Here is a 13923-nt window from a genome sequence, read left to right as displayed (position 1 = left end):
GTCAGATTATTTTAATTGTACAATTTATATATTTCTTTTATTTTATATTTTACTTTGATTAATCCCGTTCGTAATGAATTATCATATGTGAAAAATTCACAAACAAATCGTCTACATAGCGTCATGTTAAGTCGCGCCCTTTCACTCGTGTTCATCAGAAACCTGCTTTGTAATGAAGCGAAAGCTTCGCGGCTACCGACCTTAACTTTGGCCACATTCCATTAACCACGGGATCATTAATCTCACAGAATCGCCCATTGCCGTAACTCCCGTTCTAACAGCAATGCGCAATCATTTACGAGTAAAGCACCGTAACGACGGTCAATATCAGGTTATTAAATGCAAAGTTGTTGATATTAGCTTCTTCTGTCACTCATTATCTTAAGTAAATTATAGCTGTACGATTATGCATTGTACATTGCTTCAAGCAATATTTTGTCTCTTATTTTCAAGAAATTTTGATTTATTGCGGTTTGTTTTACGGACTAATCAGTTGTGATTTACGAGCGACACATTTGTAGGTATTTAAAGAACGACAAAATGTAGCAAAGACGACTTAGATATCGAGCAAGAATTGAATTGAAACACCACTCAAAACATGTAGCTAAAAACTTTTTCTTATTAATTAAAAAAATTTTGGTTTGAAGATATAAACTTCAAACATAAAAGATGGAAATATTTATATTCCAAAAATTTTATATAAAAGAAGCATTAAGAAATTATTTAACTACCAAAAATATACACAATAATTATTACATAAAATGACGGTTAAAATAGTTTGAACTAATTGTCGAAAAAATCAACTTTATTTAATAAAAATTAACACTGTTAATTCGAGTATTTGTACTTGAATGCCTACTGATTTTATAATAGAATTAATAAAAGTTATACAATTACAGCCCTTTTATTAATTCCTCTAACTAACAGACGTCCCTCATCAAATCAATTAGCTAATTAAATTTTAATTATTATATCTAATTAAAATTTGGTTTAAAGCAACTCAATTCAAAACTTGATTAATCAATATAATTAATTTTAGAAATTCAAGAATAGAATTAGAGAATAAAATCTGGTTTAATTTTCTTAAAAGAAAAATCAATTTTAAATTGTTCTATAGTATTGTTATAAAGATACCGCGACGGTTTCGAAAGTTTATTTATTGGAAGATTAATGCCAATTTTTGGCCGATGATAGGTTTGTTCTGTCAAACTGCACATCTTTTACTTTTTAGTTCTTCTTCAAAATGTGGATGCACATTTTGACTAACGTACGCCGCGGCTAAAAAGAATAAGTCTAACAAATGCGTATTAGGACAGTCTGGAGACTCTCTGTCCTAATTAATGAGTTGAAGATCCAAGCACCGATCAATCCTAATAAATTTGGTCTCTACGAACCTGAGACTAAAACATCTGCTGACGGCGATCCATGATTTTTGCTCGGTCATTGCGGCGCGCAAGAGCTTTGGCCCGCAAATCCTGACGAGAACGTTGGTGCCCATCGTTGCGGAATTTCGTCTTGTATAGGTTCGCGAAAGAGATTCTCGGTCCTTTGCGCGTTTCGACAGAAGAGGCGGGAGAGAAAGAAAGAAAAGAGAGCGAACGAAAATAGAGCCACACCGAGTAGAAAGCACGTGGGAGCAACGCACCCTGAGAACTGGTCGACAAGGAGTGAGAGTGGTACCATTTATATAGGCGCCCCTCCCCAATCAACGCCTCAGGAGGCCCGAGAGTCGAGTCTGCGACTCTTTCGAGCCTCTTCGCGATGACGCGAGGCGCGGAAGATCCCGCGATTGGCGATAAACAAACCACTCGGCCTCACCTGTTGTCGCCCACCTGATCGGACAACAAGTGCGATTATGCCACGTGTCGAATACCAGAGTCTCTCGACTAACTCGCTGTTTGTTCGTGCCAAAAGTTAATTTTGCTTTTCACTGTTTCAAACATCACTGGCAGAGAACGAGAGAGAGAGAGAGAGAGAGAGAGAGAGAGAGAGAGACTCACGTGCCGGAAAAGTGGAAATCTTATAACTCAAACAGTGCTTATAAATCTCAATAAATGTTTTTATTGCATAATTTTGGCTGTTATATATAGATATAACTTCTTTACATTTCTCGTCGACTATTTGCGAAAATAATGCTCCACAACTGATGCAAATAATTTCCTAATTAGCGCGTGGTCAATTAACTCCACGATTCAAGAGATAGCATTAGACACGACGAGAGACGGGGGCTCGTCCGCGGTGTTAATTTTATCTTCCTCGTTTCGAGGAGACAGTAAATTATCAAGTAAATGCTACAGATCTTGTCCACAGTTACCATGACTACATCGGTGCTCTAAATCATCACGTCATTAATATTTTATTGCTATTATATAACAATAATTAATTATCGTGAGAGTTTCCATTTTGTATTATTCTTTGTACTATTATGACTTATTATTATTCTTTTGCAACACGGTATTTTGAAAGCATAAACTTTAGTATATATTATAGAATTTGGAAATACACTTAAATGTGTTAAGATATTATTTTCTATACTAATATACATATAATTGGTATCGTTAATTATTTTTGAATTTTTATTTTAAATGTAAATTAGTAGAAGTGGATAAAAGCATAATAAATATAATAAAAATGAATAAGACTAATGTGCTATCATACAACAAACAACAGAGGTTTGCTCTTACAAAATATAAATCAAATCTGTTACATGTATAATAACTCTAATTGATAATACTTGCTTTCGATGTATAATGGAATAAATAGGAATTTAAAAAGTACGAAATATATAACAGATAAAAGTGAGGTTTAAACTTACTTGCTCGTTTACGATCAAAATTAAGATAAATAAACAAACCGCAACGAGACGAGTTAAAAGCTGTCGAGACGTTTTGTGGCTGAAACACCAATTGGTCGAACCACAATATGCAGGCGGAAATGAAAGAAGAGAAATAAAATGTGTCACGCGCGGTTGGCACGTTTATTGAATAAAAAATGCTAACGTGGATAATGGAGCATTCAAAAGAGTGATTATTCAAGTAGTTAATTGTCGTGAGAACCCCATGTTAAAGAGTGAAAATGTGGTCATTGACTTCCGAAAGATTAACCGATGTTGTTTTTGGATCTTTTCATTGTGAGTTTATAAATAAATATTTGATAAATATAAAGAATCGATTATATCAAATTTAATTTCTTTGACTTATTCACTTAAATATTTATTTATATAATTAATAAATTTAAATATCAATCGTAAACACTAATCATTCTTAAAAGATAATGTAAAAATAAGCATAGAAAATTATTGCCAACAGTAATTTAATAGTAAGTTAAATGCAAACAAGTACTGAAATTAAATAGACGATTAAATTATAATTAATTGATTTAAAGCTATATTTTATGAACAGTATAATATGGAAAGAGATAGGGAGAAACGAGAAAAATTATATAAAATATAAAATTTAAAAAAAGATATTATTATATGTTATAAATATATAACAAGGTATTTATATATATTATAATATATATGTATAATTCATAAAACTACAAGATCATAATTTATTTTACATAAATTCAAAGCCCGAGTTTTAAAGGCCGAGAATTAAGACTTAATATACCTACAAATGGATTCGCAAATTAACGTATAACTGATCGATATTTGAACCAGCACGAATGTAAGTATGCACTTTGCGTTCACGTGATCACTCACTCGTTTAATCAGTTCACGGACAATGTTTACGCGACGCGTTTACGCACGATTAACACATACTCGCAAATACTATGTCAAGATATCTGCATACATGAAAGGCAAATCCACGTTAATTGATTATTACGAGAATCGCGGTGGGACAACTAGAGATGGTCAATAAATTTCGATAATTATTTAATGTAGGTGGTACGATCGATTTGACGGACTTTGCACGTGACTAACTTTCACACGTGAATTTTTTATAAGTACGCGTCTTCGAACACGTTATTAATTTAATAGCGATACAGCAGATGAGCCTACTTTAATGCTTAAAAATGTACGAGATGTGTTTACGTTTTAATTTGAATTTCCTGAATGTTATTTTATATATATAATATGCTATAAACCAATTACATGATGTTATAGCTTAGTTAAACATAATTATAAAATAAAATTATTACATATATGAATAAAATTATAAGAAATTATAATTATTTAAACTACGTATAATACGTAGAGAAATTTATTTAAACATTTTGAATTAAATGAATAAGTCTAATTATAAGACTTGAACTTATAATTAGATTAATTCAATACGGATATCGAAATTATTTCAAAATTTAGGCTCTTATTTAGCTCGCCTCTCTACTATTCGTGGATTTCAGAATTTTGTAATGTGTAATTTGTTTAGATAAACACAGAGGTGCCTTTTTCATATAATTAAATAAGTTATTTTTAAATTATTTAATAATTTAATTATTTTAAATCGTTAAACAATAAACGTGAAAAATCTCTTAAGCACTGCATTCGCTATCAAAATTGAAAATAGTCATATCTTGAGTCATATCTTCAACATGTAATAAGTTCTGTAAAAAGTACAGGAAAGAAGAAATGTATGACTTTATGTGAAGTCTGACACTAATTGTTTTCATTACGCAAGCGAATAAGAGCGAATAATGATTCTCTCAGCATCACAGTTATGATTATTTTTTAGTATTGGTTTATATATTTAACAATAATTTATTATTCGAATTTGCATCCGGATATTCTGCTATATCCGAATTCCGAAGACGCTGAATTTAATCTTTCTAAATAAATAAAAAAAGAAGAGGGAGAGACAGAGGAGAGAGAGAAGATTCTCATACTTTCAAAATATAAAAAGTAAAAGTTGTCGCAGAAGTAAATATTTTCCTATCTTTTTTTAAAAGGTTTTTTCTCAAAATATTCCACTGATCCATCGATAATTTCTAATATGCAACTGATCTCTCCTCTTTACTTATTTGCTGCCGTACGGAAAATAAAAATGTCGAACTTTCTATTTATCTTATCATTGCTTACGAGGTTTCTGTCCTTGTGAATATGATAAATAATTACCCCTCTCGCTCTCTCTCTCTCTCTCTTTCGTTCTTGTCCTATCTTTCGTTTTCTCTTTCTCTTTAATTGTCTCATATTGTATGAATAGAATTAATTGTGCCATTTTATGATGTTTGTTGTAGTAGTCAATAGTAGTATAACAAAAAAAGGCTTTTTATTTTATAATGAAAAACATTTAAAAAACTAACTCTTTTGTTTTGAACTAAAGTATAAGATTTTAAATTTAATTACAATATTAATTAATATACAATATTAATTATACTTTATAAAAAAATCATGACACTATGACATTGATGTTTCCGACTAATTATTACATATAGTTACATATAGTTACATCATTATATCTAATATATTTTCAATTATCGTAACTTCTACTTTTCAATAAAATTAATGTTTTATTAAAATATTTCATTAAATTATTTTCTTTCTATTAAAATTTTTTTATTTTAACTATTTGAATATACATAACCATTTGAATATACAAATATATTTCAATTTAATTATTTAACATTTTTACAACATTAAAATGTTGTAAAAATTCTATAAAATGTTTCAGAATTAACATACGCGATCAATTTATTATCATCTTTCTTTAAATGACAGACAAAAATATAATTTCGTAAATTTTCCTACGACAAAACATACTTTATATTCCATACCATATATCTCTTTTTTTTTATTAAAGAAAAAATTCACATCTCTCTTCGTACGTTGATAATTGTAAGTGAAATCAAATTATATCCCCCGCGTGACTAACGTCATTAAAGAGATGTATTACTCTAATCAGTGAATTGTTAAAGCGACTATTACGTCAATGCGATTAATTAATCACTATGAATTTGCGTTGGTTTTACATTTATCATTTAAAGTAATTGCTTTTACAAAGCGCTATTAATTATTATATCAAGCGTCATTATCTGTTGGTGAAAATTTTATTCGTCGCTAATCTAGTGGGACAGGGACTCCAATATATAATTTTAATCAATATAAAAACGATATAAATAGTAAATGTTAAATTTATCTATTCTAATATGAATTTATTGTACTGTACATACAGTGCTAAAATAAAAAACCTATAAATGAAATGTTAAATAGTTTATATATCAATAATATAATTTTATATAAATATATTTTTCACTATAATTAATAAAACTGTATGTTAAAAACTTGCGATCTTGCAAACATTGAAGAATCTTGCAGACCTCCTCAGACTGAGGCAAACTATAAAAGGAGATTAGCACAATTCAGCATAAAATTATTAAATCGGTCATTAATGTCGATCGATATGATAACTGATGGACGAACATTTAACAACACAACAAATTAGTACTTATTTCAGCATATATTAATAGCAATTTCTTAATTTTACCAGTATATGCTGACGATAATATATTCGTTTTTAACCATTCAGCCGATTGCAAAATCACAATGTATCGTTGACCTCTCCGTCGCTGCCTTCCGCAGATAAATTCTAAATCTCGTATCTCACGAGACGTATGACGTCTAACGAATGACGATATTCAGGAAATTTGATTTCGACAAACCGTAAACAGATTATGTCCACGGAGTTCGGAAACATAAAGAAAGAGTGTTGCAAAATCTTAATTATAATCTTTAATTATTTGACATACACAGTTCTTTTCATTATTATTCATCTAGGATTCAAAGTCCTTCGAGGTCCTAAGATTCTCTTTTATAGAATAAAAATTTATATTGATAAACACATTAAAACAATATAAGGACGCATTTTTAAATACAGTTTATAACATTATATATTTTATATTAATTACGTTTTATAATATAATAGTATTGTACAAAATACAGATTATAATAGCATATGTCTCTGTATCACTTAGGGCCGGTTTCTTTGAGAAAAGCGACGGTACGTTCCCATTGAATCTACCTTTTGGTCGATAAAATTACTTACTTATTCGCTACCATAGACAGCGATCGATGTTCTTCTACGTTACATATTATTTGCTAACGTAATGTCAATCGAATGTTGATCTAAATTAAACGTCTCTTTCAGATTACGATATTTGTTTAAAACTTTCTTCATTCTGCTGTATCTGTGTCAAAAGATCTTTACAGAAATAGATACATTTTATAATTTATTTACTGACAATGAGTTTGAAATCAAGAAAGAAAAAAATCTCGTACGATGAGTTCAAGTATAAAATCTGTTTACATATGCAGATAGAGCGTAAGTGATAAAAGATATCGCGCTAATTAGTTACTGATTGTGAGTGTTACTACTGACAGGTACTCGTAACACATGTGAGAAAATCCGAATTTTATAAGCGACACAATGTGTGTCGATAAACGCCCATTTAATTATAGATAAGCTCCGCATATCGACGGTGAACAGTCTAGCTTTTCAGCGTTCGGGAAAATATACAAACATAAATATTTAACACAAGAGACATACTAATTCCACTAGACAACGCTTAGATAATTTTAGGGTAAACAATAATGAGTGAACAGGACCATGTGAATCTTACAATTAATTAGAAAAGATGCCATTTTTGATCGGGCTGGATTTTGGTGTAACCTAGTAATAATATTTCCGTGTAAATTTTGTATATTTTTTCCAACTCAGTAAACTGCGCGCCGATTATTTGTTGATCTTAAAATATTTCTTGTTGGAATATGACATAATCAATAATCGATAATCGATAATCGGTTTAACTTTGATGCTAATAAGCATTCTTTTTAAATCACTGTAAAGAATTTATTGCAAAAAATAACCCCAGGGGTCAAATCTGGATCTCCCTACAATTCGTAATGGCCATCTTTACTAATTCGATCACTGAGCTATGTAAATTAAAAAAATTTGATAAATTAAATTGACTGCAAACTGTAACTCCAATTGTATTTCTTGAAGTCTTTTCAATCAGAAACTAATCTCATAATCGTAGCTTGATAAAATTTAAAGAATCAAGAAATGATTGAAGTTCGAAAACATACTTCAACGATAAGCCGTAAGTTAACGATAACGTAAAGTAAATTAACATATAGCAAAATCAAATATCACTTTATCGAAATGCCATATTGATAAGGCACTGAGCAAACATTTATTTTGTTTCATGTGAGAAGAAAATCGATATACCTTTAAATCTTATATTCTGCTTTTGATTTTTAAACTTATATAGATTATAGTTGTATAGCAAAAACTAACTTCCTCTAAAAAATAAACTAATTTCCTAAACTTCCTATAAAAAATAACTTTCTAAACATGAGTCGAGGAATAACTTTCGGAATATAATTATTTTTTTAAGATCAAAATCGTAAATAGAACAACATAATTTTTAACAATAAAGTTTGTAATTATTATAAAAATACTAGGAGATGACGATTTTGATTTCACAATCATCATAAAATAAAATCACTAAAAAATAATAATTACTAACTTTGACATTCAAAATTTTTATTTGTATTACTTCGTGTTGTGCTTTAGAGTACAGCAATGACAAGGACTGCAACAGTACAGCGAATCTGCGTTGATAACAATTTTTAAAAAATAAACTGCAGTGTCACTTGCACAGCGTTTCGCGCATTTTTATTTATGTCACGTTACGTTACGAATTTACGAGGTCGCACGATAAAGTATGGAGGCGGGCAAAGCGTTCCACTGACCTACACTTGCCATCAGTCAATGGTCCTTATATAGATCATTCATTTAAGAACTTAACCCCTTTCGAATATATCTATTTGCGGAAATCAAATATATTTGCGAGCCGCGTTTCGCGAGGCTGACATGACAGCAGGAGAGATCGATGTCTTATGCATCAGGACGCCCGCGAAACAAGATTTTTTGTTACAGAGCTTTGTTTATGTCACATGATGACGTCTTTGCAAAAATGTGTGCGCCAATGCATGCGCGGATCTTATATCCACTGCAAAAATAGCAACCAACTGCAGTCTGGTTATAATCGATATTTCGATCGTTCGATGTAACGCGGGATATTTATTGAAATATAAGAAAACTGACATTTTTCTACATACATATATATCCACTTATAAAATAAAAATAAAAAAATTTATAAATGCTTAAACAAAATTACTTGAAATATTATAAATATACATATACATAATCTATACATATATATGACGTTATACTTTTAAAAAATGTAGAAATTTATTTCACAATTAGAGAAATTATTTTGAAATATTTTCCGAGCATTTTTAGGAAAATAATTTTTAGGAGAGCGTATTATTTTCCTAGCTTTAAGATTTAAAATAAGATTTTGTGATCTCTCTCTCTCTCTCTCTCTCTCTCTCTCTCTCTCTCTCTCTCTCTCTCTCTCTCTCTCTCTCTCTCTCTCTCTCTCTCTCTCTCTCTCTCTCTCTCTCTCTCTCTCTCTCTCTCTCTCTCTCTCTCTCTCTCTCTCTCTCCCCCCCCCTCTCTTTCATAGACTAGTGGAATTTCTGATTTTAATTGTGCGGCAGGTTTCGTAGGTATGTTTTCAGATGAAGAGCCTCACGCTGAGCGTCACAGTCGGTGGACCAAATTGAAAAGAAGCCGTGAAGTCAATCAAGAGTGTTAATTACGACTTGAAAGGAAGACGCTCATGCGTTTAAGGAATTTTAGGTGCACACACTCCTTGGTCTTCAATAGATATCGATATCTATATCGAAATAATGTGGAACATTCTATAATGCTGTTACGAGAATTTTCACGTTATTTTAATATCATATAAAATTTCTAAAAGTTTTTAAAAATTATCTTGCACTATATGAAATAAGCGGATTTCATTGAGGTTCATTGATGCTTTGTAAAGCCCTACAACGTTTATATTTGCACTATGTCTACTTTATTGATCGGAAGTTATATCAAAGTAAAGACATCTGTATTGCCGAGATGTAATTCATTCATATCCCTTTTATTTTTTATTTTATTAACAGGCAACTGCTATATATGAAAAATTTTACTTAATAAAAATTACATTATCTCGCGCTTCTCCTAAAAATTGTCAATACAAAATAATATAATAATACTAATCAGAAGATCGTTTAATTTATTTTATTGAAACATTAGATCGCGAAAAACAAGATCAATTGGGTTTCCATTGCGGATGTCGCCTTATAAAATTTTATATAATATAATATAAAATATTACTGTGGGAGCAACGGTCCGTTATACCGTGCCAAGTTTCCGGAACGTACTATTTGTTGCTTCTCAGGGTCGAACGAACAATGACAGTATCATGCCAACTATTTCCGGCACACCGTCACCAAGGGCATTCTGTAAAAGTCCTCACTGCCAAGGAACCCATTTCCTTCGTTTTATTTGCATAAGTTAAGTTGAAGAAAAATAAAGCGCAATTAAACTCCATACTTTAATATGGAGCTTACTTATTTATTTTCACTTAAGCCTAGTTGCACCAACGTCGCATAACTTTAACCTTAGCTTAACTTACTCTTCGTCTCTTTCTAAGGGAGACAGTTAGACAGTTCAGCTAAGGTTAAAGTTATGTGACGTTAGTGTAACCGGACCTTAATATTTTATACATAACTATTTGTTTTAATCTATAAGATATAAGATGATGTCTATAAAAGCATTTCCTTTTTTTATACATAACTTATGTTATGTAACATAAGTAATGTAAGGAATACCTTTGAAACATATATGTTATTAATGAGCATGCGTACATAATTCATATTACAATAATATCAACGATTTCAAAAAGCAAATTAAATTATAGTAACAGATCCGCAAAAGTCACGATTGGAAATATATCAAGTCTACAACTGTGCAAGAATATTAATAGCTTTATCAATTTTATGAGTCAATTTTAGATTATTGAATTATATTTTTTAAAAAGAATTTATCATTAAAAATACGCAGATTAAAGATCAAAGGTCAATGAACGATGATACATACATCTCTCGATAAACGTACAATCAATTATTTATGAAAGACAAATGTGTCATTTACTATGTTATAATCAAAATATACACTTCGCGCATGTTCGCCAAGTGTATGTAATTTACAAGAATAGTATGCCAATACAGCTGGAAAGCGCTTTTCCGCCGCAAAATGATGAATGCATCAATTCTTATATATAACCAAACATTTTTATAATTTCCACAAGTATTTATAAGATTTATCACTGTCAACATATATTTTATTTGTTATATTATAATTTTTATAATATTTATTTTATTGTATTATAAATCTGTATTATAATTCTATATTTTTATAAAAAATACTTAACTGATATGTTGATTCAAGATTCTATTGATTAAAATATTTTTGTATATTCATAAATAAAATTGTGAACCGTAATATCGAACAGATTATAAAACGTCTTCATTACATCTTGTGATAATTGCGAAATAAAAGCATAATATAACACTGGCTATTTTTTGTAAGCTCAATCGAACGCTAATGATAGAAGCTCAAACGTTTAGAGAATGCAATCATGTTGCCAAGTGTGATTTTTATTGATAGACATACTCTCTCTTTTTATAAGTCTAAGTCTTATACACTTGTGTAAGGACTAATGACGTACCAATTCGGCTTCCAAGAATTCTATACGTTTATTCATTTTTAACATGCAGCTTATTTTCCGCGAATTTCATCCCTCCTTGTAATCTTAAAAGATTTTACAATACTTCAATTCATTGTCCAACTAAATTCTCAGAATGTGTGCATTCTTGTTTCCGCGGGAGCGAAGACTGGACCAAGGTCAAGTCTCTTATTATCAAATTATTCAAAGAATTATTCGCGAATAAAGTTTGCATAAAAATCCTTAACGATACGATTTCAATGCGCAGCGAAAGATTATATCGATCAGTTTATTAAGATTTTTATTCCTTTTTATGAAAAGAATAGATCTCACTGTTTTTATACGTTTAAAGCTTTATAGAAATACGTTACTTGGACATCGTAAGTTTTTAATTTAACGCTTAATTAACTAAATCCATTACAGAATACACAGGCCGACCCCAATTTATTTGTAGTACGACGAGTAAAAGAAAGGAAATTTTTTGCGCGAAAAAAAGTGTGCAACGCTTTTTTCGCGGAGGCGATAAAGTATTTAAAATTTGTAGTGCTGGAAAATTTGATAATAAATGAAAAGAAGATACCTCGCCGACTTTCCTTCTCACTGCTGACGAATGGGGTTCATCCGCGGGGGTGACACTTAGCACAGAGCAGAGATACGAGCGTACTGCCAGATGCAGTTGGCAGTGCAGGCCAGGACAACGTGTGTACGATGTCAATGACGACGATGCATGTAGATATATACGTGGTCCACGAAAATAGTGTCACGTGTAAGCGACAACCGAGCACCGGATGCGTGGATGTACGCGGGCACGACGACGGCGTGCACGACGACGAAGAGGTGCGTCATCCACTGGACGAAGGGGCAAGAGAAGAACGCAGGCCTACCCTTCTTTATACATCCCCACCCCACGTTCGAGCACGCGTTCGCGGTATGCACCACGTAAGTGCATCGGGCTGCATCTTTTAGATACGCTATTCTTATTTTGTAACGGCTACAAGTCCGTCACGTGGAGAATATTAATAGTTATATGATAAAAATTGAGAAAGAGTTAAAATCTTGTAAGTTGTCTGAAACGGAATGCAGATTTCTGACGATGCACATTATCAACAAGCGCGCAAATTAATCCAGAAGGATTTCTACCCTTTGGAGGAATAATGTAATAAATCATCAAAATAATTTAATCAAACCGCGCTAAATTATATTCTGCAAACATCTGTGTATTTTGTATTTATAATTTTAATTGTTTAAGTATATTTTTATTAGATATCTAAAAAAAGGATAATTATTTCTTTGGAGTAAAATTAATGAGCGCGGCTTGCAACGCGTAGGAAGGTATGAACGATGCCAGTTGATGACAAATCAACGCTCATACAGCACTCGCTAATTCACTAATGCAACGACCCAACACTAATCTCTGGCTAAACGCCCGCAATTTGTTTGCTCTTTGACAATAGCGTTGAATTATTAGGCAATGGAATAGATGCAATGGAAAATTTATCATCCGAAACAAAAAAAATAGTAAGCAGTAATCGCTCTAAATTTTTGCTAGCGTAAAGCTTTTGATAGTATCTTGGCACCAGAAATGAATATTTTAAGTTCCAGTGAAATCTTAAGCTTACTTTAACAGATATACAATTCACGCCAGATTTTAAGATAGAATTCTATTTATAATTTTAGACGCTATGTATTTTGAATTTTGACGTATATATGTATTTTAGTTTTGATATTTTACATGTGTTGTATTCTGATTCTTCAAATGTCTTTCGTATACAGACATATAAAAAATTAATTACGTACAGAATTTGATCTTGAACCTTAAATAGACTTCAGTTAACATTTTGTACCCAAGAATCTCAGATATTACAAATTTGTAAACCATTTATGTGTCTTTGTCTTTTTCGATCTTATAGGTTTTGGATTTTATAACTCCTCTCGATCACAGATCTGTGATATTGTAGGACTTTGCTATCATGTTGAAATTAAGAAATATTTATGATATTATAAAATTCCAATATTTAATAAAATGATTTTCTAAATCAATTGTAATTCCTCAAATTACAAATTCTTCGCAAAGTCTTAACGTTTTTGTTATCTTAAAATCTTGAACTTTAAGTTTGCGAACTCTTTGATCCTCCGAATCTTTGATCTGCTGATTCTTGGATTTACGGATTCTCGATGCTGCAGAATCCTAATCTCAATTCCCTCGGATTTGCGAATGTACGATTGCACAAATTCATGGATTCGTCAGATCCCGATAATTGTACTGCAAGTTTCACATAGAATTGAACGTAGGACTTTACAAATTCTCGATATTACAATCTCGTGGATGTAGATCTTTGATATCGCGAATCTATC

General features: G+C 31.1%; 1 protein-coding gene across 3 annotated transcripts in view; it reads right to left on the bottom strand.

The window, feature by feature from the left end:
* LOC139777892 (glutamine synthetase 2 cytoplasmic-like) overlaps positions 1-13923 on the bottom strand; it is a 36639-nt gene that overhangs the window by 11471 nt on the left and 11245 nt on the right. Inside the window, exon 1 of one of the 3 annotated variants that reach the window (XM_071715568.1) lies at positions 1395-1669. The exons of the other annotated variants lie outside the window; for them this stretch is intronic. Coding sequence (XP_071571669.1) covers positions 1395-1498 — 104 coding nt within the window. The 5' untranslated portion in view covers positions 1499-1669. Of the gene's footprint in view, positions 1-1394; positions 1670-13923 lie in introns of those variants that run through there. 3 annotated transcript variants of the gene reach the window in all.

The sequence above is a fragment of the Temnothorax nylanderi genome, unplaced genomic scaffold (assembly GCF_030848795.1).
Source record: "Temnothorax nylanderi isolate EJ_2023f unplaced genomic scaffold, tnyl_v1.0 TNYL_tig0167_pilon, whole genome shotgun sequence".
NCBI lineage: Eukaryota > Metazoa > Arthropoda > Insecta > Hymenoptera > Formicidae > Temnothorax > Temnothorax nylanderi.
Note: the sequence above shows the minus strand (reverse complement) of the source record. Positions and strands in the feature narration are given on the sequence as shown.